Source organism: Pelmatolapia mariae, linkage group LG6 (assembly GCF_036321145.2).
Source record: "Pelmatolapia mariae isolate MD_Pm_ZW linkage group LG6, Pm_UMD_F_2, whole genome shotgun sequence".
In the NCBI taxonomy this organism is placed as follows: Eukaryota; Metazoa; Chordata; class Actinopteri; order Cichliformes; family Cichlidae; genus Pelmatolapia; species Pelmatolapia mariae.
The window spans coordinates 19,738,243-19,765,960 of NC_086232.1; the positions used below are offsets into that span (position 1 = coordinate 19,738,243).

At 39.2% G+C, this 27,718-nt stretch overlaps 1 protein-coding gene across 9 annotated transcripts in view; it reads left to right on the forward strand.

Moving 5' to 3' along the window:
* Nucleotides 1-27,718, forward strand: part of fam13a (family with sequence similarity 13 member A) — a 50,909-nt gene that overhangs the window by 11,339 nt on the left and 11,852 nt on the right. For 8 of the 9 annotated variants that reach the window (XM_063476116.1, XM_063476119.1, XM_063476123.1 and 5 more), the window contains exons 5-12: nt 766-913; nt 3,295-3,387; nt 4,087-4,173; nt 9,126-9,370; nt 15,522-15,563; nt 20,399-20,440; nt 20,551-20,745; nt 21,607-21,811. In XM_063476116.1, coding sequence (XP_063332186.1) covers nt 766-913; nt 3,295-3,387; nt 4,087-4,173; nt 9,126-9,370; nt 15,522-15,563; nt 20,399-20,440; nt 20,551-20,745; nt 21,607-21,811 — 1,057 coding nt within the window. The remainder of the gene's footprint in view (nt 1-765; nt 914-3,294; nt 3,388-4,086; nt 4,174-9,125; nt 9,371-15,521; nt 15,564-20,398; nt 20,441-20,550; nt 20,746-21,606; nt 21,812-27,718) is intronic. The other variant, XM_063476117.1, reaches the window with a different exon arrangement.

Here is a 27,718-nt window from a genome sequence, read left to right on the forward strand (position 1 = left end):
ACCCGCTGCTTCAAGAAACCAGTTTGAGATGAGGTGAACTTTGTGACACAGCATCCTGTCCTGCTGGAAACAGCAATCAGAAGACAGGTACACTTGGGTCATAACGGGATGTTATGTGTGCAAAGACCATACCATAACACCAACACCAGGATGTGTCCACGTTCTCATTTTGTTTATGCCTAATTCTGATCCTGCCATCTGAGTGTTGCAGCAGAAATCAAATTTCATCAGACCAGGAAAGGTTTAACGAATCTTCTGCTTGAATTTTGATTAACCTCAACTGTAGCCTACGTTTCCCATTCTTAGCTAATATGCAGGGTTCAGGGGATGCTCTTCTGCATACCTTGGTTGTAATGAGTGTTTATTTGAGCTAGCTTGAGGCACTCAACACAACATTTTCACCCGTTGTGCTTGAAAATCCCTGCAGTTTCTGAAATACTCAGACAAGTCCATCTGACACCAACAATCATGCCAAATTTAAAGTCACTTAAATCAGCTTTCTTGCCCTTGTGATGCCCGTTTGAACTTCAGCACGTCATCTTGACCATTTAGTTGCTGTCATGCAATTGGCTAATTAGATATTTGTGTTATTAAGGAGTTGAACAGGTGTACCTAACATACTGGCCATTGAATGTAGTTCCTATTAAAGTGCTCACATTAGGGTTTATGGATATTTAGTTGGTGCTCATTTGAATGACCTTTCCCTTTAAAGAATTTCAATTAAATGTCATCTTTTTGCTTTTACTTTATTTTATTTTATTTTAGCGTGGCTCCTGGATTTGAAGCACTTAAGGACCAGAACATCTGTAACAAGATCATGGCCAAACTTATCCAGAACTACAACAATATTTTTGAGACCAACACAGACAGAGAAGACTACGCAAAAGAAGAGGCATCGCCTATCATTGCCGAGGTGTGGTATACTCACAGAAGCACCGGAGAGTAGTGTTTATGTGAAATAGATCACTGTTTACATGAAATAAATCAGTGTTGATGGTCGGGGCAATGCTTTGCAGTTTGGTAAGACAACTTAATGATTCACATGTCGTGCCCATGCACTTTAAACAGTATGACTTCATCTATGACATCATCTTCTGCCCAGTCACCTGGATGAGTGATGGCTTACACAAGCAGGCTTGTGTAATGTCAAGGTAAAAATGATTGAAGTATTGATCTTATATCACAGCCTTCTCAACAGGTGGCTGTTTTCAGTCCTTGGTTGTTTTTATCTGTTTTCTGCTTTGACGACTGATGTCTATTGATCAGCTGGTTTGGTTTGCCAATATATATTCAGGTTTATTTTCATCACCATTTCATTTGTTTTATGAGATACACATAATTACCAACATCTTTTTTTATGTTCCTGTAATGGTTAATCCGCCAGCATATGCAAGCTCTTTAGTCGAAATTATATTTTTAAAGCTAAAATGTAATTACTGTTGGCTGGCCCTAACTTTGAGTATAAAAACATGAATTCAGTTTGGTATTTGCCTGATAAACAACAATTTAATTTTTAGGGTTTTTTTATTGATTGATTGAATCTGTGTTTTGAACTTGTTGAAAAAGTACAACAACATAAAATTCAAAAGAGACAAACAAACAAAGCAAAACGAAAGGAAAACGAGCAACCACAACTACAAATAACTTTCATGTTCAAAAAGGAGCAGGAAGAAGCATAAGCTTATTTAATCCCACCCCCTTTCCACTATCTAGTAATCAATAGACTACAGAAATACCTCCTTACAATTACATTATATTTTACATGTATTTTTTTTAATTTATTAATTATATGTATATCTATCTTTCTATCTATCCATACATACATATATAGACATACACACATATACACCTTTTCAATAACCCCAGTAACACCTCAAAGGAAACACAACCTACAGATATATATACCCATACCAACATACCCGTGCACCCACACACACATGAAAATATTGGACAAGAACACCCTATCAAATCTCTACCTCCTCTCTGACGTGTTTTAAACACGTTGACATATTTATAAATTATTAATATATAATAATTTAGATATTCCAGGTGTCCAAAATCAAGTGTCATTGTGTATCAATTTCGTGAGCTAAGGGGAAAAAAGCTGTATTTTCAGCTACGTGTCAAAGCATTGCCCAGTCACTATAAAATGTAACTCAGTATAGAATGAATCAATTTTCACCCAAAGAGACTGCATATGAATGCAGTAAACAAACAAATTAATAAAAACATTAACATGTTTTATTAATTATTTAATTGTTTAAAGATCCAATTAATATTTGAGTGGCGTAGAGAAGGCTACCGAATATTTACTGAGAACAGCTTCGTTTACCACTATCTCATGATTAGCAGAATTTAGAGACCAGCCTTTTTTTTATCTCGGTGTGCAGACATGAACAGTGTCTCGATTGTTGATTAATGCCTGTGTCGAGTGTGTGAAACGTGACACTGGCCATCTGATGACCAGCTACTGATGGTGGGATCTCTCTCTTGTTTTGACCTTTAGCCTCTTCTTTCATATTACTCTCCTGTCATTTTTAACACCATTAAGCCTTGAGTCTGTGGCCTTTGTGACGTCATGAAAAAGCAAACTTTACAAATGACCTGATCAAATTCAACTAATAAATTCCAAAGGTCCAGATTACTTGTAACACTAAAATTAAATCTGCAAAGACTTTAAAGATATAGTGTCCTTTTTTTGTGATATCATCATCCGATCACAAGCACCTGTGCTGTGTTGTGAATTCCTGTAAGGGCATTGACACTTGAGACACTGATGAGCAGTAGGAAATCCCTCACCCAGAAAAGATTGTCTAACATACAAACATGCACATATACACAAAAACACTAACACACGCACACACACACACACACACACACACGTGACCTGCAGAGGCATCCTACCTCCTGACCTTCCTTGCAATGCCTGTGAACATAGCACACATGATCGGTGGTTTTGCCTTTACTTCCAGTTGTAAAACACAGACCGCCGGGACGTGTGCACGGCAGTTTGTAGTGATCGTGTGTGTTTGAGGAGGCAGACTGTCATGCTGTTTAAATCTGTGCTCAGCTGTGTTGATAGGAGCTCTCAGAAAAAAAAAACAACAGCAGAACCCACCTACCCTGACATATTTCATATCTACTTTATATATGAGATTCTTGTTACATGCATAAGGACTGGAGAAAAAGCTTCCTGGCCTTTATTAAAGATGAGATTTACCTCTTTTGTTAATTGGCTGTATGTAAGATGTGTATTACAGATGTGACTCTCCTTTGTCCTCTTTCTTGTACCAGGAGACTCAAGTGGCAGATGCAGACACAAAGAATTCATCCAGCCATCTCGATGCAAAGACAACAACCCCACTTACGAGGATGAAAGTAAAGCCTGTGTGTTTGTGTCTTTGTTTATGCATTTATTCATACCCTTTATGAAAGAAGAAATCTGTCCAGTGTGAAGTGTGTGTTTGTGTGTGTTCTTGTTTATGCCTGGCAATCCCAGGTCTGCCTTCCAAGAGCCCTTTAAATTCCCTTACACAGTCGCTTTTACAACAGCACTATAAACTGTGTGACGCAATTAACACAACATGGGCATGTTTTGGAAAAGCTGTTTTGTAATGCTGTATTTGTGTGCGTCTATGTGGGTTATTGTGTAGTGACTAGCGTATACCACATGCAATACCACATGTATTGTTTTTTCCTGTCACTCAGCGAAGCAGACGATGACCTTTTTAGTAGTTTACGTTTTGTTGCTGATAACTTATCAGGTGACCAAGTTCAACCTAAATTTAAAAAGCATTAACATTTATTTTTCTAAAACATTGACAACTGTAGATCTTCACTGCTCACAATACCACCCACTGGAGTTTTATGATGCAGTGTAAAATTATTTTAGTGACTCAGTTGTCTTTTGTTGTTTAAATTCTGTTGTTTCAAAACAGCTTTTTGAAATGTTTACACCTTTCTTGATGAATGCAATGCTATTTCCGTGGTTTACATTCATACATACCTTCTAAAGTTATTCAGATAATTTTACTATGTACTACAAATGTCATTGTCTGCTGTTATCTGTGTGTACACCTTTTCAAGATTGGCCACCTAAACCAAACAGGAAATGCAGAACTACCGAAGAAATCCTGCACCAACGCTCCAAATGCAAAAACAAGAAAAAAGAAGGTACAAGAGACAACCACGTGTCAGCATGAATAATTGCACTGTTGTTTTGGCCTCCTAGTTTATTACATTTTATTTCTCACCCTCTCCAATGAATGGCTTCTTATCTGCTGTATTGCCTTGGTGCTGATTACCCTGAAGTTATCTCTCAGACTGCCTGCGATGCCTGAAGCCCTCTGCTTGGTCACGTGACATGATTTGACAAAGACAATTTGCTACAGGAAACAACAGCATAGTTATTTGCAGAGAGAGAGAAACAGTGGCTTGGTATGCTGTCTTACTACAGATGAGGCCCGACACTGAAATAGGCAATTAGGGGCAAAAGGGCAATAAAACCCTGGAAAATTCCTGTCTGTGCACATGTTTTACAAACTGCTCAGGAATCATTTATTGGAAAGATGTATTTGTAAAGTATAAATTTCTCCTTTAATCAGTTGAATTGCAAGATGCACTGTTATAAATTATTATTATTTAGTATTTTATCACATGTGCAGTTCAATGAGAGTAATTTTCTTAAGGTTGGTTTCAGCTTTGAGACACATCAAAATGATCTTGCTGTGTTTGTTTTGAGCGTAGTTTAAACAAAGCTCTGATGCCATAAACGTGTTTTTCATATCAAGGCTTGTGTCACTGTGAGATAAAAGAAACGCTGACTGATAGCAAGTTAAGCTCAGAAGGGTAAAAACATCTGCTGATGAAGGACGTTTTGCTTTCATTCGTGCCCTGCAAAGAATTTTTTGCTTTCTAGCAGAGGTCGTGTAGAAAACTGAAGAGTATTTTTAAACGTTTCACTTCAACCTTCGTCTGTGGCTTCACATTCTGTGCGTGTCAGTGTACAGCTATGCGGCAAATGAAATACACTTCCAGTGAAGGTTAACGTTCGCTCATTGCTTTTCAGGTTTCTGCTGCTTTGAAGTTTTATTATAACAAATGTGACAAAAGAATTTAGCTAGTGTTTAGATATTGTGTTTAGATAAAGTTTTTATAAAAACTTTGTTCAAAATTGGCTTCATCCAGTTTACATCTGTATGTGACTTTTTTTAAGACGTGTTATTGTGTGAAAAATTACATCAAGTCAAATAATCGTATGCCAGTAATCAACCCGAGCACACATCCGTACGTGCTAAAGCAGTCCCTGGCATCCTCCGCGTCTGAACATTGGGCTCGCTTTGGTCTTGTTTTGAATGGCATTTGGCCTGATTTTTGCACGCAGGCTTGGCAACCCTGATTATCATTAAAAAAGACCAACATTTGGTTCTGTTGTAAAATGCAGCACAGTAATAATTTACAGATGCATGGCATCCACAAGATTAACTTTTTTAATTTGTGCTTAACTCAGAGTATTCAGGTAATCATTTTACTGTTTTTTGTCTGAAGTAATATCTGAGTACTCTGTATAAGAATGCAACTATTGCTTATTACTAAAAAGGAAGGTCAACAGGGAAGCCCTCACATTCAAGAGGGTAGAATGATGATCTTTCATACAGTTGCCCAAAAGACAAATGAAGTAATCTCAAAATACAATTTTGTGTAAACAAAGCAATCAGCTGCACTTGTTTGCACTGTTGGCTTGTTTTATTTATTTTTTTCATCTACTTTTTATGTTGTTTCTATGAAGTTTTAAAATACAAAGAAATAGAGAATGGAAGAAAAAAGTCAAATATTTTCTCTGAAATCTAGTGCAGTAGAAGTAGAGTTTCATAAAGACAGTTCTCCAGTAGAGTACGTGCCTCAAATTTGCACTCAAATAAATGCACTTAGATACTTTACACCACTAAAAAAGGCTGTATAGCTTTCCCATTGATGGTTGCTATGAGCAACAGCATGTTCGACTTTAATGTTCGACCATCAGCAGCAAACTAATGACGTCTTTTGCTTAGGAGCCAATGAAACACTAAACCCATCAACCTGAACGTCCAGCTGCTGAGTCTCATTACAAAAGCTCACAATATCCCATTCCTGGAAGTCTTAACTTCCTCTCGAAATTAAAATGGTGTTCACAGATAAAAGACTGACCTTAAGAATTTATCAAGCGATTCATGGTCACTTTAAATATTAACTTTTATTGCTATTGTATCCCAGAGCCTCCAGTAAAAACTCACTTTCGCCATAAAGCTAAGCTTAGGAGGGGTTTGGCTTCTTTACTGCGTAAGAAAACATATTAAGTGTTTGTTTTTTAAATGATCTCAACTCACACATTTCTACCAGAACTACACCAGGTTTCTGAAGTCCTCTAAGGACAAAGTCTTGTCAGTCTATAAAATACTTTTTATTAGCCTCAGGTTATGTCTAACAGTAAAAGAAAAACACACCCAATTACTTAAATTTGAGAGCCTTTAATATGTTTGTTGTATCTTCTAGATTTATCATACACCCGTCTTTAAACTGTGTATATTTGTGTTTTGTTTGACCAACACATTTATACTCATACATGATCTTTGGACTGTAAAACAAACAGCTGTTACTGGCAGAGTATTAGTTATTCCCTCTTGCTGAAAGAACAAAACTGTCACTGTGGAAAATCACAGAAATGCTTGAGTGCTTTTCTTTTTCTTTTTTTTTAAATTGGCAGATGCCCTTCTTTTAAAGCTCAAATGTTTATATCAAGAACAACCATTTAAAACATTCATAAGAAAAGACTGAGGCGATTGTGCAAGCAAGAACAGGTATGGATCACGTTGCACCATCGAGTAAACAGAGTTCAGTGAGTAGAGGTTGTTTTGTGGCCAGCCACAGCTTCCTTTTTTATTGTAGCAGGTTCAGAGAGAGAAAACACAGAGTTCTAAATATTTCATTTGGCTTTGTTTGCAGTCTTTTGAGATTTTACTCACAAATTATAAGTTAATCCATGATTTAGAAACCAGGTCATATCCTCATTTAGGTTTGTCAGGAATTTTTGGCCTCTTTAGCTCCTGATTTTTGTTCTAAATGCATAGGCCGAAACCAAAACCGGGTGTAGAGCAGGATGGATGTTTAGCCCTCTGTTTGATTTGTATGGCTGTGTCTTTATTGAGAGATATAACATGATTTCATGTTATCTTCTGGCTAAAACCGCAGTCACAGAGGCCTACAGGCCAGTCAGCAACCCCTGGCCACAAATTGACATTCTCTGACTAGTTGGGCAGTGGTAGCTGGAAGTTGCCAGGCTGTCGCTAGGTGAAACTGATTTCAAAAAGGGTGCTGCACCAAAATCCTCTCTGCAACACAAGCAAAGTTTAGCTGTTGACTGGAGTTTGCATGGAAGGCAACACTCATAAACTACTTATTGAGCAATAGAAAAATCTAAAAAACAAACAGAGATTGCTCACTTTTCACAGTAAAAGTTGTACCATAAACAGCACGTTTCTAATGACACAACTGTTTGCAGAAGAGTCAGTCGCTTCCGTGCAAACCACAGTCTGCCGCTGCAATCCTGTAGCAGCCAAAGCATTCACAAGGAGTCAATTTTACAGCAACAGCCAACTTCCACAACTGCTCTCTAAGCAGTAGTGGAATATGCATTTTTCCCTAGTAACTGGTGGCTGCTATTTAGTCACCAACAAGCTTCTAGCACGATTCATTTTAAATTTTTAGCTAATCCAAAACTGAAGAATTGATGAGCTCATGCTATGGCAGTAAGTTGTTTGTCCATCTTCAATTCGCACGAATCATTGGCTGCTGGTCAGATTTTAGTGAAACTATCACACACTGGTTACCTAATGGGTCTTCATCAAAATTGTGCTCAAGGTCGAGTCACGTTTATAATTTTATGGGCAGTAACTTGTGAATTGTGATGGACTGTGAGCAGGATGACTTTTTGTTTTTGAACACAAAGTTGTTTTATTAAAGACTGGAGAAATGTATTTATGTGTTCATTTATCCGTTTGGGCGTTGTTTAGTAGTAAAAGTAACATTAAAAATAAAAACTAAAGATATATTTTTATTCAAAAAAAGGAAAATACAAAAGTAGAACATAAAAACACAGAACGTAACGAAATACAGTAATATAAAAAACCAGGCTATGGTAACATCTTACCTTTACCAAACACTGAAGTCCATTAACACAACACCCATTTCTACCATCTCTCACCATGACGTCTCCCCAGAGTGTGATGCAACATGCTTCAATCCTTTGCTAAAAATAAGCTGATGTCCACATTTATTTTCCCCCTTTTCCTCCCCTGCAGTTTTCCTGTGAACGACTGATTTAGCTGAATCAATCACAAAGCTCTGAGGGGCAAAATCCATACCAGGTCTAGCTAAAGAAGTTTGTTCGACTAATAATGTTCCCAATGATCTGCCCATTAAGTGCATCAGTGACTAAATGTCTAAATGGGTTGCTGCATCCATAGATTATTGTACAGCCCATTAAGTTAAACCCCAAAATGGAAATGTTCCTCTGATAATTGGTACAAAGACAAAAAAGCCTTTTAATTCAGCTGGCACACGCTCATCTAAAGACAAGCCCATTTTAGTGTTGGATATTTCTGGCCATTATCGATAGTTAAGCTAGTGTCAGACCCATTTGATGCTCCCCACAGCCAACCAGCTATTCAGCTTCAGTGTGCATGAGCAGCGAGTGCTCTCCACATGAGCGAGAAGAAGGCTCTTTGGCACGTTTCTCTTTGGTTTAGCTGGTCGTGACTCGGAAATGAAAAAGGGTAGTTCTCAGAATGTGGCTGTAATTAGGTTAAGATTCTTTTCGTATACAACAGTTGACGGCTCACGCTGTTTGTACCCTCTCAGAGTCAGCACGGTAAGGTTTATAAGATAGCTCCTTTTTTCCCTAACCCTTTTCCAGAAGATCCTCCAATGCATGCTTTATAGTTTATAGCAACCTGAGCAAAGGTGTCACGTGTGCAGTTCTGTGTGTTTGATTGTACAGAAATGTTATCGGCAGTGTATCAGTTGCCTCCCGTGCTATCTCATATTTCCCCTCACGAGACCTCTCACCTTTCTTTGCCTCTGTGACACAGGTGAGGAAAGGGAAAAGTGACGGCATGACTCAACTGGTCCCCCAACCCAGCCTCTCTTCCAGGGCGCCCTACCACGCAAGACCTTTCTCCATACCGATAGTTTTGCCCCTGACCTCAGAGCTAAGGACCCCCAGCGCAGAAGCAATGGAAACTACACCCACGTCTCACCAAGCCACCTCGGACACTGCCTCCCATGTCGACCCTCAAGACGTCAGCCTCTCTGAAAGCATGAAGGGCCTCAGCAGGTGAGTGTGTCTGGTGTAAATTTAAAAAAAAAACATTATCGATGGCTATGTGTGATTTATGTTTAAAGTGTTATTTGTGAATCTTGTTTTTCAAATGAGTATTCTAAGTGTTTAAAAACCCGGCTCATTTACTCTGAAAAATGTGGCCAGCCACTCTTTCAGTTTTATGACTTTATTAGCATCACAGTATTATCTGCATGATGCTTTATGACTGGTGTAAAATCATGTAACACACACAGCCACAGACTTCACTACTAGATGCCTGCATGACATTATAAGATACCTTATGGAGTGAAATATGAAGGAGGGGCTCTTTTAGTGGTAAATAGTTTATGACTCCTATATACATATGCGATGTGGTGTTAACCAAAGAACCTGTAGCCTGAGCCCGGTGGCAGTGTTTGTTTGGCATGCAGAGCAGCCTGTCACAAGAAGCTGAAACTGGAAACCTCTTGGTGTTAAGTGCCGTCCTGGAATAGCAAGACTGCAGCTGTGTCTGTTGTTGAGGTACCCGCTGCTTTAACTCGGAGCTTAGAGTAGAACTGCGTTCAACTGAACTTCACTCGTTGGCCAAAAATCACTACTATACTAATTAACATTAGCCTTTTTTAAACATGCTACTGTTTATCCCAGTTTTTCTCTTTATGTAGTGATAAATCAAAACTGCGTGGAATTGGATGCGGGAAGTGGAAAAACTGCAAATTGTAAGATATGAGCATGTCGCATGTGATGCTTCCAAGTATTTGGATAAAAAAAGGTGATGATGTTTTTGGCTTCTGTGACCTTTAGTATAACATTAATCAGTGTCTGAATCTTGTCATCACAAGATCCTTTTACGCGTTACATAAAAGTTTAGTTTGACACGCAAACATAGAAACAGAGACAGCCATGCATCCTATGAATGAACAGAAAAAGTATTTGCCCCCTTCCTGATTCCTTTTTTTGGGGGGATATTTGTTATTCTTACATGTTTCCGATCATCAAACTGATTTTATTATAAGAAAATTACGTTTTTAAATGATGATAATTTCATTTATTAATGGAGAAAGGCTATCCAAGCCTTGCCCTATGTGAAATATATTCATTAACTGTGAATAATCACATTTGTTTTGGTTTTTTCGGAATGGTGAGTTCAATTTCAGTGATACGAAATCAGGAAAAGGGCGATATGTTTTTCACAGCTCTGTGCTGCAAGGGTTTATATACAAATAGCCAAGATCATGCACTATATTAACCCAGTTACTGGAGTCAGAAATGCCTGGAATACATTAAAACCATTCTCTGCTTCCAAGGTGGCAAATGCTTTTCTCACCATGTCAGAGTGAGAATAAATCTTCAGGTGGATTTTCCCCACACCCTAAAATTCTCCTGGTTTACTTGTATCTGGTGGCTGATTTACCGAGTACGTCCATAATGTGCGTCAGCAATCTGAACTCACTGGTATTTAGTAGTAGGCACATGCGATGTGCCAAAAGACTTGAATTACTTCACCATGTCTAATGCAAGAAAGCAGTAGATAGCAGTAGGTATTTTTTGTGGTGTTTATAGAAAATTAATTTTCTGTTATCATGTGAAAAAATGCTTTATCATATAAGTCATCGCCAACAAAATGATAATTTTCCACAAATAGAAATCTGTGTTTTCATGTCTGTAGCTGTAACTCATGCCGGGCTGGCAGCTTGCTCTCACTTTCTGTAGGTATGTGTCAAAGAAGTCTGCACCGGCATAGTGCCGCTTATACCACAGCTGGACCTAAACTGTTTTAGGTCCAGTTTAGCTAAAATGAAAAGAAAAGTGCAGATTTATCTTGTAAGTAAGATAAGTTTGATTAAAATATGCCTAAAAATATACTATACTTTTTTAATGGAATAACATGTGAAATCAGTTTAGTTTGCACCAAATTGATGGTAAAGAGAGCACCCCATCATCTAATAAGCTGTTGTTTGTTGTTGTATCATATTAAATTTAACACATGCACCCTTCGTTTCACACACTGCTCCCATCCCGGGTCTTCTTCAACACAGACTTAAAATCAAAATAATCCTTCTCAGGAGTTCGTGGAAGTAGCTCCACTTGTTGTCCACTTTGCTTTTTTTCTCTTCTGTATGTATCAGAATCCTCCATACACTAAATTTGTTTGCCTCCGACCCTCACCTGTACCTGAAATATATCACATTAACCTGATTCATCGTACAGGCCACTCTAGCCAGCATAGCAGAGTCATGACAACTTGTTATTCTCTTAGCATTGCATTGTTGCACATTGGGAATGCATAATGGCTTTTCTGTTGAGTTGCCATGGTTCAGTGAATATCATGATGTAACCGCTGAGATTCTTAGAAGCCCGTTGGAAAAAGGTGGGAGTGAGGAACATTGCAGTGTGCTGTGAATGCAGGTTCCCTGTGGCTTAGCAGTATTGTTGGCCACCTGTCAGGAGGTCCCGTCCATCAGCCTGAACGTCAGACACACTGTATTTGTAGAAAGAAGCTGCTGGCTAGATCAAACTGGTTTTCTAACAAATTGTATACTGGTGTATTATTTTGTTTCCAACACTCTGTGGCCGTCAGCTGTCACTCACACTGCGACTGCAGATATTTAAGTCCACAGTCAATTAGTTATTCAAACTATCGATTAAATTATTTTAGAGATAAATAATGATAAATTTTCCATGCCAAATGTTTGCTGGTTGTAGATCATCAGATGTGAAGATTTGCTGCCTTTTTCTGAGTATGTTAATATAAATTGCCTTGAAGTGGCGGTCTTTGTGATTTGGTGCCATATAAATAAAACTGAATTGAAATGTAAATATTTTGCTTGGCACTCTGATCAGATTTGTGCTTATCAAACTAATAACTAATGACTGTCATATTTCATATGTAAACCATCTAGACTGAGCTTCTGTGTTACCTTAACAGTGTAATAAATATGTAGTGAATATAAAGGATATACAGAACAAGCAAAAGCAAAAAGTTTGTGTATTCAGTGGAGTCATGCTACTTTCCACTTTATGTTTGCAGCACCCGCTCAAATAATAGGTTTACGTAACTTACTTTAAGATTAGCAATGCAAAACACAGTGACGGCACCTCCAAAGTAATGTCATGGAAAATGTTCACGTCGCGATTTTTAATCGTACCTCTCCTGTTGTTGTTGTTGTCGTTGTCGTGTGTAATGCAGAAATTTAGGGCGGGGGGGGGAAGGTAAACAAGGACTTGGTGAAAGCAAAAACCTTACAGCAAGATTTTTTTAGGTGAACATCATCTGCTACGAGACTACGTTTTTTGTGTTGATAAAAATGTTGAAAAAGCAGAGCGTGTCCAGATTGACCAACTTGCCATTAGTAGCTTTCCGCTCACCCCAAAGGGATCAGGCATTGTCGGAGTATGCCTACAAAAGCTTCTTGTTATCCCCTCAGTAAGGTAGTGGGTAAGCAGGATTTCCGCTTTTTTCTTTTGCAATTCAGAGCGGCAGTGACGGCACGCACTATTTTAATACGCTTGCCAGACTGTGTAACACCCGCTAAGAACATGCGGATGTGGGGGAGAAAAAAATTCACCCGTAAAGCTCCAAAAGAATTTGGAAGAGTTATGTAGTTGAAGTACCCCTTCACTAAAACAAGGAGCGTATGCACATTTTCCATACATTGGGCAATTTAAGGAGACTTTTGAAGCTCAGTAAACTTTGGCCCAATTTGATCGTGCCTGACTTGAAACCTAAATCCTTTGTTTTGAACTTGTTGATGTGCTGCCCGGATGGCCAAAGTGGTCCGCCCTCACGTCAACATGCCCGCTGCTTACAGTAAGCCAATTGCAGGAACATCACGTAGCAAAGCAGTAGAGTACTAAATATTGAGTGAATCTGATCCACAATAACATGTGCAAGCTGCTGACTAACTGTGCTTGTTTCAGTTTGATGTCATAGGGTTCATGTTCTTATGTATCTGACACTCATATTGAGATATATAAACATTCAAACGAGTGTGTTTGATCAGTTTGCTTCAATTAAAGGATAGGGAACTATTGCTGGAGAGATTAGTGTTGGGTTCACCACGCACATTACTTCTCTCTTTTTATAGTATTGAGTTACTTCCTATGTAAAGTAACATTATAATACCATTTACTTCATGACATTCATGCTACTGTGTAACATCACCTGAGATGTACTGTTAGGTAACTACAGCTACGTCCGCACATTGAAGCAATGCGCTTCACATGACTGTGAAGCTGACAGTAGGTAATTGGCTGGCATTTCAGCATCTGGTTGCCTAGGTAACCCTGTATCGGCTTGAAGTTGAGAAACATTTATCTCGGGACCTGCTTTACATCACTAGCAGTTGTTTTGCCCGTCGTCGCTTGGAGTTGCCAAATATCATTCACTTTCTTCTGTTTGTGGTCACCACATCACTGCAAATTGCTTCCTGTGTGGACGCAGCTCTAAAAATATAACGTTGAACTTAACGTATTCATGCACAAGGAGAGCACGGAGACATCTTTAATCTTTATCTTTTATTTTACTATCACATTATCGTTTCTTTGCACTGTAAATTCAAAATAATGTTCATATTAAACCTGTCAGATGTGTAGACTGCCATCTTTGTTTTCCTTCCCACACAAACTCAGATTTTTTGTTTTGTTTAGTTTTGTGGGGGTTTTTGGAGAAGCGTGCATGCATATGATTTTTTTTTTTATAAAAACCACTCAGCAAGTTGAAGGGTTATGTTTATACCAATATTGTAATATTAATTAGTTCAACAATTAGTTTTCCTGTTAAATGTCAGATTACCATATTAGATTAAATTATTGCAATGTTGTATCTAATAATGATTGTTAACACTAACTAAGAGACAGCTTGACTTCTAACTAGCAGCAAAAGTACAAAAGTGCTCTAGTTACTACTGGTTCAGGTAATTAAAGTGTAAGTATACTATAAATAGTGTAATGTACATACAATATACTCCTTTTACAGAGCTGAGTAGAATACAAATACCATATTTTATGGTCAAATTGTTTGTTTAGAGCAACTGTGAGTAAGATGGCAGAGCGGGTTAGCAGTTGTCCTGCAAATTCCCAAATGCCCTTGAAATCCAAGCCCAAAGAGTAAACATAGTAAACACTGCTGAGGTCAAGTGCCCTGCTTTTAACAACCATATTTGTTCAAACTTATAAAATTAGATGATCAGATGGTAAAAGTAGTGACTCATTATTTTTCTCCCTGACTCTCTGTGTAGTTAATTACCTGATTGTTTTGAAATCAAAGTAAAAGCCTGCACTGGATTGCAAGTATTTTATGAAGCAGTTGGAGTGCCAAAGCTTACAAAACTATCTGCTGTTCCGTTTTTTGTCAGCATTTGGTAAACCAAACCTTTTGTCCAAATGTTGTTTGGATCTAAATATAAAGCACTGTAAGAGTTGCTTACACAGCTACTATCTTCTTACAGAAACATCCAAATAAAGTCCTAACAGTTTTATAAAAAGTAGTAATAAGTCACACAGTGTTTTAAACTGAAAACATGCCTCTTTGTCTCCCTAATTTCTTGAAAATTGTTGATTAATTTGTAAAGTTGATGAATCACAGGTTCAGTTTTATTTATTTAAAAAGTCTCATACTAAATATAATGAACATACAGAAACCTTACTGAGATCTGTCAGCACTTTTTGATTTTTTAAAGGTTTAACATTACAACAGTTCACGTATTTGTACCAATCTTTTTTTTTTCTTTCCTTGTCTCAGATAATAAAGAACTGAGCTCTGCTTAGGCAAACAAAACCAGGCGATTGTGAAATTTTTTAACTAGGATATGAAAAAGTTAAGCAACCTCAAAATTAGTGCCAAGATTGAGTTCCTCTTATTGTTGCATAATTTCATCATGTGTTTCTGGCATACATGAAGCAGCATCAGTAGCAGCTCAGCCTATATTCCAGAGCAGCACATAGTTCTCTTGGTTCATAATAATTACCCGAGACAAGTTCCACAAAGGCACTGATCTGTAGCACTGCATGGCCATTATTCTGCAGACAAAAGCCAGTCTTGTGCATGTCCTTTTTTTTTAGCTGCAGGGAAATCTACTGTTGTGTGGGGAAATGTAATGTTTTGATCTCACAGGACTTTGCACATCCTGCACGCTAATTAAGTCTGTTTGTTTTCATATTTCAGCTCCCAAGATGAAGACAGACCAGTATCTCCTTTCTACATGAGGTAGGCCTCCTGTATATGTGTTAGAAAGCAGGCAGGATGGGGACAGACTGTGTTGTTTTTGATCGGAGGTGTGGGGGAAGTGGCTGCGTGCTGCCTCAATGCATTATCATCAGAAACAATGAAGCTGCTGGTGAGAGGGACAGCAGGGCAGCATGCACATGCAACAGTTTGCTCAACACTGTTTGGTTATTGTGGCAGAGGCAGCACGTTGTCAGAAACACCGGCCAAGTAGAGGACACAGCAAAAGACACCGTGTTCATAGATGATGTGCTGATTACAGATAATGAATACATACGTGGACTCTTTTTTAAAGTATATTTAATGCTGGCAAATATTTTGCACCAGCTTCCTCGTATTAATTCATGCCAGTAAAAAATCTTGAATAGTTTTATCCTCCTAAGTGTGAGGATTTTCCTTTCTCAGCAATGTTTCTTTTAAAAGTCAGGATAACAATTTAGAGATAACTGATGGTGACAGTAATCTTTAGTTGCAGCAGTGTTGTTTCTCTCTGTGTATCTCTAAATGACACAGATCACCTATAAACTCTTCCCATCCCCACTCACTTGTCATGAGCAACCTCTTATTTACTTTTCATGCTCACGTTCATTGTGAGTAACTCCATTTCCTACTTGTACACTGTCACATACACACATCTAGTTGGAAGCACAGCTGAGCTGTCTGCTGAGGTCTACATGCAGTCTGTCACATACAAAGGCTCTCAGACTGCCACTTAGTTGGTTAACCTCAGCCCAGTCAAACTGGATCACAGATTGATGTATTTATTTTATTTTATTTTATTTTATTTTATGTTTTGATTTGCCAAGAGCCTCTGAAGGTCCTGGCTAACATCTGACTGTGGTGTAATACTGGATTACCTGAGCGAACGTTCCCGGTTACACAGTGCCGGGATTTAACTGGCATAAGCTTCAGCTGGGAAAGCTTTGGAGTTGTTCCGTTCCCACTTTTTACGCCTTAAAGACCTGTTGACTTTGAAACACCAAAACAACCACTGACTAGAGAAACACATTATTTTGGTCTTACTGTTATTTGCAATGCAGTTTTCTTAGTTAGGGGGTCCAGGGTGAAGCAATTAAATTCAGCAGTCCTTAAGCTTTTCTACAACAAAGAGTTGCCCTGTTGGCTTTTTAAACACAAAGAAAATGCACAATAGGGGAATTAAAATGAGAAGACCTGTCATATCGTCACAGACCAGACTTAAAAGTTCAGCAAATCTTACAGACGCTATAAAATTGGAAGTCCAAATTAATGTTTTGAGTCTGCCTGGAACTATATTTCTTTAGGATTTTATAAAATAATGTTTGTTTTTATCAAGATAAAGAAGACTTGTACTGTTCTCATGCCTGTTTATAAAGTAGAAAGCTAAAGAATTTTTCTTGAATGATAAGACCTCGAGGATTACAGCGTTTGGACAAGAAACAGTGAGCCCATAATGCATGATGAAACCACAGCTTTGTATTGTGTCACCAGAGCCAGCATAGATGTTTGCCCTTTTGACCCTATCTTTATAGGGTGTGGCTTCATATTTATTGCACAGACATGAGAATGGCCAGTCAGTCAGTATCACCAGCCAGAAAAGAAGGACATTTCATAAACAAATTTATTTATTCTTAAGAATTTATTAGTATTAGTATTTTAAGTTTGTGAAGGCATTTCACCTCTCATCCAAGAGGCTTCTAATGGTGGACGAGTCCCAGGTATTTAATCCCTTTGGAACAGGTCAATGGATCACTATTGATCACGTGAGTCATCCCATGAGCCAAGGTGTGAAAAAAGGCGAGGATCATTACCATCAGCGGGGTTAAGGGTGGAACCACCGTGAAGAAACCTTCTTGAGAGGTGAAACGTCTTCACAAACTCAAACAAAGTCCAGTTTCCTTCTTTTTCAAGACTACCATGATCTGGATGAATGAGAACCTTCACGGACATCTTCATTAATGCATCATTATCACTTCCTCTTGTGTATCAGTTATCGATACACAGGCACTTTAAACACAGTCATGGGCGCTGTATTGAGTTACCCTGTAATTCCCACCCTCAGTCACAAAATGCCAGTCTAATTTTAGGCTCAAAAACTGGTTACCACTTGAACGCATGTTAAAGTGTAAGACACCTTGGTGCTGCATAAACATTTAAGGTCGTCTTGTTTCCGTCATAAGTAACTGGAACAAACCTGAATAAGACAACTGTTAGCTGACATGCAACTTGGTCTCCATCACTCTTCAGGTGTAAAGCTAAAAATAGTAGAACTAAAACAAACGGTATCAAGTTTGTTTGAAGATAAAACACTCATGCCGTAGTGATAGAGTAACAACAAAAGTGACTCTCGGTGTACGTTTTTACAGCTAGGCAGTGAAATTTCACACTCACTTTGTTAATCTGCCGTTTACCTGGGCTTTTTGGCGGAGTTTTATATGTTAGAGTACTTTCTAGAAAGGATTGGTAACTTTGCCCATTCATATCCTGTCAGTGATGTTCCTGTTACGCTTGTGATGTAACGAGTCGTCCGTGTTGCCCCTCAGGTCTATTTTTCCCAGAGTTCATGACTAAGACTGTTTTTATTACTCACCAGACAGCCATCCCGTCACATACCACAGTGGTTTTACAGTTACCTCTTCAGCTGAAACCAAGTCAGTGGGGCAGTACGCTCTCTGGGAAGTGATGCCATCTTCCTCAGAAAACCGCCACACTTCTTATATCATGTGCCAACCAAAAGACTATTTGGCTCGACTATAGCTGCTAGATATTCAGGAACCAAAATCTTTTGTAGGTAGTGATGCTAAGCCTAAATGTCTAAATGTTTAGACTAATGTCTAAAAACCAATATGGATGGAATGTTTTTTGCTGAATTGTTAACTGGAGTACAGCCCACTGTGTATGGTTTTAATTTCTGATCCATATTTAGTTTTTTTAGGTTAAAAGAAGACAAATAATCATGTGTTACTCCATTGGTTGGCTCTATCGTATCCCGAGGTGAATCTGAGAGTCACAGGATCATTTAGATATAAATACATTTTTCCTAGCTTCCTGTAGATCTAAATCTGGATCTTTTTCTCATGGGAGAGCGCATGGAAACAGTTCAAGCTGAAGTCATGGTCCAGGATGAACAGACAGTAGTACACAACTTTTTTATTGTAAGCAGCCGCAAGCTAAAAAAAAGCCAGGATCTACTGTCATGGTGCTATATTTGCAACATAGAGCATGGCCTTGGTTTGTTAGTCAGAGTGCCATAAATGTTTCTTGAATTATGACAGTCATCAAGTCATAGACCAAATATGTAATTGACTGTCTTATCACCTTTTACCCCCCGCCTGCCTTTCGCATGGGCCACAGCCCTAGAAAGTTGTAGACAGCTCTAGAAACGTCTGTCGTATTTTAGGCTTTAGTATAGATTGAATGTTCAAAATGTGACAGCCACTGAATCAACCATCCCTTTAACTTGTTGCAGATTTGTTACACGGTAGCAATTTTCTTAACATGATATAACCAAGGCGTTCAGTTTCTGCTCCTGTCACAACTTCCCCGTTCTGTTTTTCCCTCCGTTAAAAATGAAACTGCACTGAAGAGAAATGTGATTTTGTTTTCAGGAATTTGTATTTGTGAGTAGAGAAACAGAAGATTTTAAAAAACCCATGTGGATTATTTGAATTCCTTATACTTGTGAGTACTTTACAACTTTGTTACTATTACACAGTGCAGCAGGGTTGCTTTTAACCCGGCCCGGCATCCTGCCTTATAGATTTGTTATAGATTTGGTAATATCAGTACATCCCTGTGGCATGTTACACAGCTCCACCACAGTCACCTTCACAGTACACCATCATGCCATTATTATCTCGTCTTTCATCAGCGATCCCATTTCCAGTTGTTATTACTGTCAGCACCACTGTTTATGGAAGATTTCGTTTGAGGTCACCCTCATACATGTTGAGGAAGCTGCAGTCCAGGAAAAGCAGACATGATGTCGATCAGTTGGTCAAGGCCAAAGCAACTTCCTGAGGAGAGTGGATTTTTCTTTTGCTGTGCCAACTTAGTCACAAGAGTAATGTGTTAATATAATTAAGATCTAACACTTAGCTAAATATGTTTAAAAAAAAAAAAGGCCAAAAAGAAACCACTTAAAACCCTTTCATGCTTCTGGTAATAAAAAAATACATCAGATGTTAATTACTTTAAGCAGCTAAACTGAGGAGCTGTTTGAGCAAAAAACTCATTCACCTTGTAACCTATAAAATGTGAGAAAATGACCCTTTACATCCTAACCCTACGGTCACAAAAGATAATGTTTGAGATTTTTTATTTACTTGTTTTTTCTCAGTTAGACTTTGTAGGAGGGAAAATACTGAAACATCTAAATATTTTCAGAAGTCTGAATAAAACCTTTTAAAGATGTTTAAGCAGTGGTGATGTAACAGTGGTGTTATGTTTTTTTCTACAAGCATTCAGTTGAATCCAGGTACTTACACAGGTTACAGACACATTTCATGCTGCATATAGTTTACAATCCTATTGCTTTACCCTACAAGTATTTAAAAAACAGAGGGCGTTAAAAATAAAACCGAAATGAAGTCAGAGATCAGTATAAAGGTCCATGACCGTGTACTCTGCTGCTGGACTTACTGGTAGCTATGGAAGCCAGCCACTTTGCTCCCCAAGGATCCACTTAAGCTCTGAACGCAGCTGAGTTTACCACTCACCCATGCACTTGATCACCAAAGGCCACAACGTGAGCCTCGGGGGATTTTCAGTGTTGCTCAGTGACCTATGTGACCACTTGTTTCTGTAGCATTAAGCTTCCCTTCTTGTTTTTCTTTCAGTAACCACCTCTCCCCCGTCCACTGCAGACCTGATGTGGTAAAGTAGGTATATTTCTGCTTAAAAGAAAAAGAAAAAGTAAAAGCTCTTATGAAACAGTGAAGAGCGTAAAATGGTGCATTTCCTTATCTACTCATTGTGTTGCTCCCTGAAGTTTTCTGGACAGGACCATACGCTCAGCAGTGGAGCAGCACCTCTTTGATGTGAACCCCTTAGAGGATCAACATTCAGACACCCACGAATCGACCCCGTGCCCTTCAAGGGTGACACTAACAGCGAGACAGAGACGTAGGCACCAAAGAGAGCAGCAGCATCAGGAGGAGGGCCAGAAGCACAGGGAAAAAAACAGGTACCGTGGGCGTGGCATAATCATGAAGGTGGTAATCGATGTTACCTGCAGAAAGTGAGTGCAACTGGCCTTCATAGTGGAAGCACTACATCGTGCTTCTGCTCATTTATCATCTTAAAGCAAAAGAATTGTAATTTACTTGCATTTATATAACCATTTTCTTGCCGTACTGACCACTCAAAGCACTTTAACCACACATTCATACAGCCTCTGCCTCACATACATGGTCAATTTAAAATCACTAGTTTACTCAGCCTGTATGTCTTTGGACTGCGGGAGGAAGCCGGAGTACCCGGAGGCAACCCACGCAGGCACAGGGAGAACAAGCAAACTCGAAACCAGGGACCTCCCTGCTGTGAGGCAACAATGCTAACCACTCCACCATTGTGGCGCCCACTTTTATTATGGAAGCCTGACCTCAGAGGCTCCCTGCAGGGATACTACAATGATACTTTCAGTTGATGTTTCAGTTTCAGTAAACAGTGGTGAAGTTTTGTTCTGTGGGGAGAGCTTTAGTGCGCAGTCATAATAACTGGTATCATTCCAGTAAGAAGCTAATCCTTGTTGATGAAGACCTGGTGGAGTCTGAGAGATCAGCGGCACGTGGATTTTGGGGAGTGTCTCAACAGCAGAAAATGTTAATAAGACAGGACAGTAAATAGACTTAGCACAAACACTAAACAGCACATTAGCTGCTTGAGAACATATAAAAAAGGCATCGGGATGACCTTGGGCATTTGGTTTCCAGAAGCATTTCATCCGTTGTTAATCTGATTTAAAACCGAGCAAGGCGAGCAGAGAGAGTCCGATGGAAGGCAGATGTCTTATTTCCTCACCCTTTTCCTTTTCGTCTGACAACAGAGCGCCTTCCGTCACAGGAGACACCAACAAGGAGAACGTCCCGTCGAGCAGCGGTAGCAGTTCAGGCAGCGTGGGGGAAGACATGAGCAGCCGTGTGGACTCACAGGAAGGCCAGAGAAGTCACGCTGAGCGAACCCCCAAACCCAGGAAGCCAAAAAAGAGCCCAACTCTCATGCAGCTAAGCGAGAACACGGCTGCCCACGCAGTGAGTCACACCCTGTACTCCCCGTCTCTTTTCATCTTTATGAGTGTGACATTTTCCCTCTTTCTTTATTATTATTATTATTATTAATATTATCATCGTGAATTCATTCCTCTTTTCCCCTTGTGCACATGGCTTCACCACATGCAAACAACTTCTCAAACTAATGTACCAATGATGAATGAAGCATTCATCTCAACTCCCTGCCATCCTTGTTTCTGAGTCACCGCAGATAATTGCCTATTGCAGTTGACAAGAATCACTAAGTGGAGGCTGTGCAGCATCCTAATGGTGCTCTGCCATTAGACACCAGCTTGTAATGTGCAACATACAAGCTAATTGTTGCCCACTCCTTCAAACGTAAAGGCCAATTATGAGAGTGCAGTTAGCTGCTGCTTTTATCTGTTTTAGATGTCATGTGGATACATGAGTCCAGAGGTTTCTTCAGTACTGAGTACTTTTTGAAAATCTAGTAAAATACTTACTGACAGCGATTCTTATTCGGATCATTAACAACAACGCAAAAAGTGATAGGTGGCAGCAGGGAATTAAATTCAGTGGACAGAAAATTAATTATTGATTTAAAAAGGCAAAAGCTTTGGCTGATTATAGCAACAGCTGTGTTTTAACAAACAAAAAGAAAATATTAAGTTGAAAGTAAAGAAAAAACCTCAAAACAGAAATGTTTTTATGATAGTCATACACCAGTTCTATGTTATTGTAATTATAACCTTATTTAGAAACATTTTAAATGCGGCAGTTTAAAAAATGTATTCTGATAATTTGTTTGTTTATATTCTATGTTTTTTTTAATAAACACAATTAGCTCGCACTCATTTTTAACAATATACAAATATACAGCACAAAAACTGTAATTTGGGATATTGTTTCCATTAATATTTTTCTTTAAAATTGATTGTATTAGATCATTGCTTGATTCCAAATTAAGCAGCAGGTTTGCTTTGCGGTAGCTGAATGCAGCAGGCGTTTTAGTAACTGTGAATAAAAAAAAATTATTTATTGAGTTTTGGAGTTTACTGCTACATATATTAACTACATTATAGAATATCTAAGGGTGGGTTTTCAGGATTGGGTAATAAATTGTGGAATTACTTGATTTGGGCCTTTGATTAATGAGCTTTACAACTTTGGCAACTTATTTATTGTCAGTTCAGTTTTTAAACAAGTAAAAATATTCAATATCTTTTCAAAAGCTTTTCAACTGTAAGGAGGAGCTCACATTTTCTATGTTAAATAAGTTAATTATTTTAATAGTTTATTTAATGGTCTGATTGTAAAAAAAATGCTTTAGTATACTCAGCATTCAGGTAGTGTGTGAAAGCCCTCAAGGTCATGGTGTGTGGCGCTTGTGGCTCAGACTTGTAGTAACCCGATCTCTGCAGACTCTTGAGTACGACTTCACAGTTGGCTCTTAAGTGACTTTTGCTGATGTAAAATTGAGCCGCACCGTTTCGTCTCATTTAAAATAGCTTTGTTGAGTTTACACACTCGCACTCAGTGAGCAGAATTCGATAACAGCAGACTGTGTTTATTTTTTGAGCCTCCATGGCTCCTCCTTATGCAACAGTACAGATGACACAGAGTCCCTTGACACACATATGGTGAATACATGATAACTGGCACCATTGTGATTGGACGGTTAGATGACTTCTGCAGTTGCTGGGAAGTTCAGATTTGTGGTTTTAAGTGAAATTTCTCAGTTATGTTTTAATTCAGTATAGACTTTGTTTCTTGCAGTAAACATCATCAGGCCGAAATTGATGCGTACCCAAGAATCTTCATGGCCTTTGCTAGATTTTGTGTTTAAGTGTTAAATGGGATAGCGTGCTAAGCTAAGATGATCATCTGATACACACTGCACTGCTAAAGCATCAGCATGCAGGAGCTGCTAATCTTTGTGCATCTTTACCGACAAGTGTAGGTGACCAGTATGAAAAGTAGCTTTGCACACTCCACCTGACACAAACTGATAACAGTAAGCCCACGGCAGGTATCACATTCAGTGATCAAGTGGCCTTTATCACATATTTAGGTTTGTCGAGCATGATATAAGCAGTCCAATGAAATAAAAAGCAAAAACAAGATGAGCTCATCAGAGCAAAACCCATTAAAAAATAAATAAATAAACAGTCGCAAAATTACGCCACTTAGCTAATTACAGTTTGAATGTGTGTGGTTTTAATAGTTCAAGGAGTTTGCTGATAAATATCTGTTGATAACCACACAGAAACGTTTTATAAAAGGTGAGCTCTTCAAACTCCTTTTTTTGCTGTTTAGCTAATGCAAACCAAGGCACCTTTTACCTGAATGCTTGTTTTGCATTGATAAGCTACTGCCTTCCTTGTGACTGTATAAGATGTCAGGATTGTTGTAGCATTTATATCATACGACCCTATCTGAGCAGGCAGCAAAGATGCCTATGTAAATGTTTATGCTGTTCAACTTCTTTCTTTCGTAATGCCACGGTTGAGAAAACCAGGACGCAGATGCTCAGGCACACAGAGGCTCTACTAGTTCACCTTAACTGAAAGCAATGTTGTTGAGCAGGTTGTTGTTATAGAAGGGAGAAAAGTAAGCAGGCTGGCAAAAAAAAAGTGAGCAAACCAAAGGCAGAGTCCAAAAAACAGAGAAGGTCAAACAAAAGAGAGGAAAGTTACCAAACGATGAAAAGTCTGAGAAAGGTCATGTACAAGAGGAGCAATATATGTGCACCCATCTGCCTCTGGGTTAAAACCAGGGGAATAACATTGATAATTCGGTGTTCTGCTGGGAAGCCCCGAGGCCTAGCATTGATGTAGATGCTGCTTTAACACATACCATCCCCTCCAAACATTCCTGCAGACCATGCACACTCCTCATGTTAACTGCAACCTCCCCCAACAGGAAAATCCCTCAAACACAAAGCCCAAGGCATTGACCTGATCTCTAAACTCACCCCACAACCCGCATGACCTGAAGGACCACAAACACTAAAGGACACCCCCAAAGGTCCCGAGTTGATCTGGCAACACAAGGGGGGAGTAGGCTACATAATATCAGGCAGGTGGTTTTAATGTTGTGGCTGACTGGGCTGTCTACTGTGGACGTACTGTGGGATTAGGGAATAGGTGAGAAGATTTAAGTCAAACATCATAAAAAATGAAAAGCCCTTCAGCCCTTGGATAAAAGTCCAGTTAATGAAATATGGACATTTCTCTTTGGAAGTTCACCACACACTCTGATTTGACCTGAATCAGTAGATTCAGCTTTGTTTAATAAATATCTAACATGACTACGTTTGTATTTTTAGCTTAAAAAAAAGAAAACAAGACACCCTCCTCTATTTTCCGAGGATATCTACTGTTATCTGTCGTCTCCATAGGCACAGTGTAACAATATTTCCTCTTGTTCTGCAAGCTGTGGGCGTTCTAAGGAGGGGCTTAGCAAAGCTTCATCCATTCATTATTTTTCTTAACTGCTTATCCAGCTTAGGGTCACGAGGCGGCAGGGTACACCTTAAACAGGTTCCCAGCCCATCAATAGGCTGATACAGAGCGATACACAACTACACGACTGTGGCCTGTGTCTGAAATTTAAAAATCACTTTAAAAAAACAACAACAACACAAAAATCGTGAAAACCACTGGCTTTTGTTTTGAACAGTGTGATTACTCATCAGTGGTTTTTGTGGCTGCAGCACTCATTGGCTTTTGCTGAACTGAAACTCCTGAACCGTTCCACAGAAAATGTCACTTTAAACAAAAGGAGATTTTTAGCCTTTCCGTGAAAGGGGATCCCCCCCCCCCCCCCCCCCCCCCCCCCCAAATCAATATTCTGACACAAACAAATCCTTATTCTTTCTCCTCTTTGAAACACCGAGTACAGATTTAGATTTTAAGTTTAGTGGCGCCGTGGGTGTGAACATAAGGAAACAAGCCACCTTCTCCATCTGCTCGTCTCCGATTCTAATCTGGACTAGCGCACTCATGACATGATTAGCATGACTCATGTCGTCAGGAGTGCTGAACCAATATGGTGGCTCTTTTTCTGAGCAGCACAGATGGATCTTCGTCGCATCACCAACGCACTGTGCCACAGAGCAGCCATCTGGAGCCGGCATGGCGCTGAACCCTGGAGGCTGGTGCGGCATCCTCTCAGCTGGTGGTTAATGCCCGGGTTGCCACTTGATCACCACACAAACACGGTTGACCCCATCTACATGCTGACCTCAAAAGTTTCTAAAAGTTGTGCAGTATAGCTCAGCGTGTCGTGGTTACCTGGGAGAAATATTAGGGAGCCAGTCACCATCTTCTAAAATCCAACAATTTGTTTTTATTCCACTGATATAAATGTATAACTTTCAGTATAATCAGTAGATTATTCCACTAACTAAGGCAGATGTTAGGTGCTATAGTAAAAGAATTTCACTTCCTCTGTTTCACAACTGCTGGTCGATCATTTTTTAAATTCCTAACCACTGCACTGTTAAGCTTAGTGTGCTGGTGTTTTGTTTGTCCCCATAAGTTTGTGTGTCGATGTAGCTCGAGTCCCTGTTAGCTGGCAGTTCTTCAAAACATTTTGTGCCAGCAGCAAAAGAAAACTGATAGTGGGAAGTGAAAGTCGCAGTGTTTTTCACCAGCTCATGTGCACAGGTGAAGTCGGATTTGCTTATAAGATGATTGCGACAATGCCATTACAGTAACTGTGTGCCAAACACAGTAGTACATACTGTTCTGCACGTTGTACATGTTAGCCTATACATACTGAAAGGATTTAGCCTTTTAGTTGTCAGTGAGTTTCTCTCGACATCACTTGCAGACGCAGGGGATACAAACACAGAGGAGTGCATGGTATTAGTGAGTATTTCAATAGCATTAAACCAGCGGAATCAACAGTTCTGCTGGTGGGATGCAGAGTGACCGCGGACAGGTAACAATCAGATGACAGTTAGATAAAATAAAACCTGTCGAGTTTGGGGGCCTCGAATTTTTGCCTTCCAATGTGTGGCATGCTAAAATATCTGAGAACCGCTACATTAAATGTGTGTGTGTGTGTGTGTGTGTGTGTGTGTGTGTGTGTGTGTGTGTGTGTGTGTGTGTGTGTGTGTGTGTGTGTGTGTGTGTGTGTGTGTTAGCCATTGAAACACAGTTTAATCTTTATTGAAAAGATCCTTCTCATCCATTAAACCCCACTAACACACCCACAGCCCACACTATAGCACTGTCAGTTGTCAGTTTCACCCCTCCTTAGCACCAGCTGCACCTCTCACCATGCTTTAATCATGAAAGTGGCTGTTCTGGGCAACAATATACTGTGTGTGTGTGTGTGTGTGTGTGTGTGTGTGTGTGTGTGTGTGTGTGTGTGTGTGTGTGTGTGTGTGTGTGTGTGTGTGTGTGTGCTAATGTGCTGATATATGACGACTTCAAGCTTTAACATCTGTAATCATGTTTATGTATGATTTTCTCATCAGAGCATTCTGAGATGATTGTATTCACTGATATTGATCACTGTGAGCAAATAATCAAAATAATAAAGCAATAAAACAATAAATAATATAGTAATAAATATTAATAATAATCATCAGTGTGCTAAATGGGTGTCAAGTAAATGTGAAGTAAATGACAGCAGTCTCTCTTTTATCAGTTTGACTAGTTGTTCTGAGAAAACAGAACCAGCGCTCTTGCTGCTTCTCATCACATTACATGATAAAAACAAATGAGTGCACACTTCATTTGTCTGACGGCCATCTGCCACACTGGTAACACTTTAGAAAAAGAACATAAAGCACAGTAACTAACAAGGGACAAGTATAGAAGTAATCAATACTCACTGCTACTAAAAACTACAAAAAAAGGATTTTCTTGGTCAAATTACTTTTGAGGAGGGTTCTTTGTTCTCTAAACAAGCCAG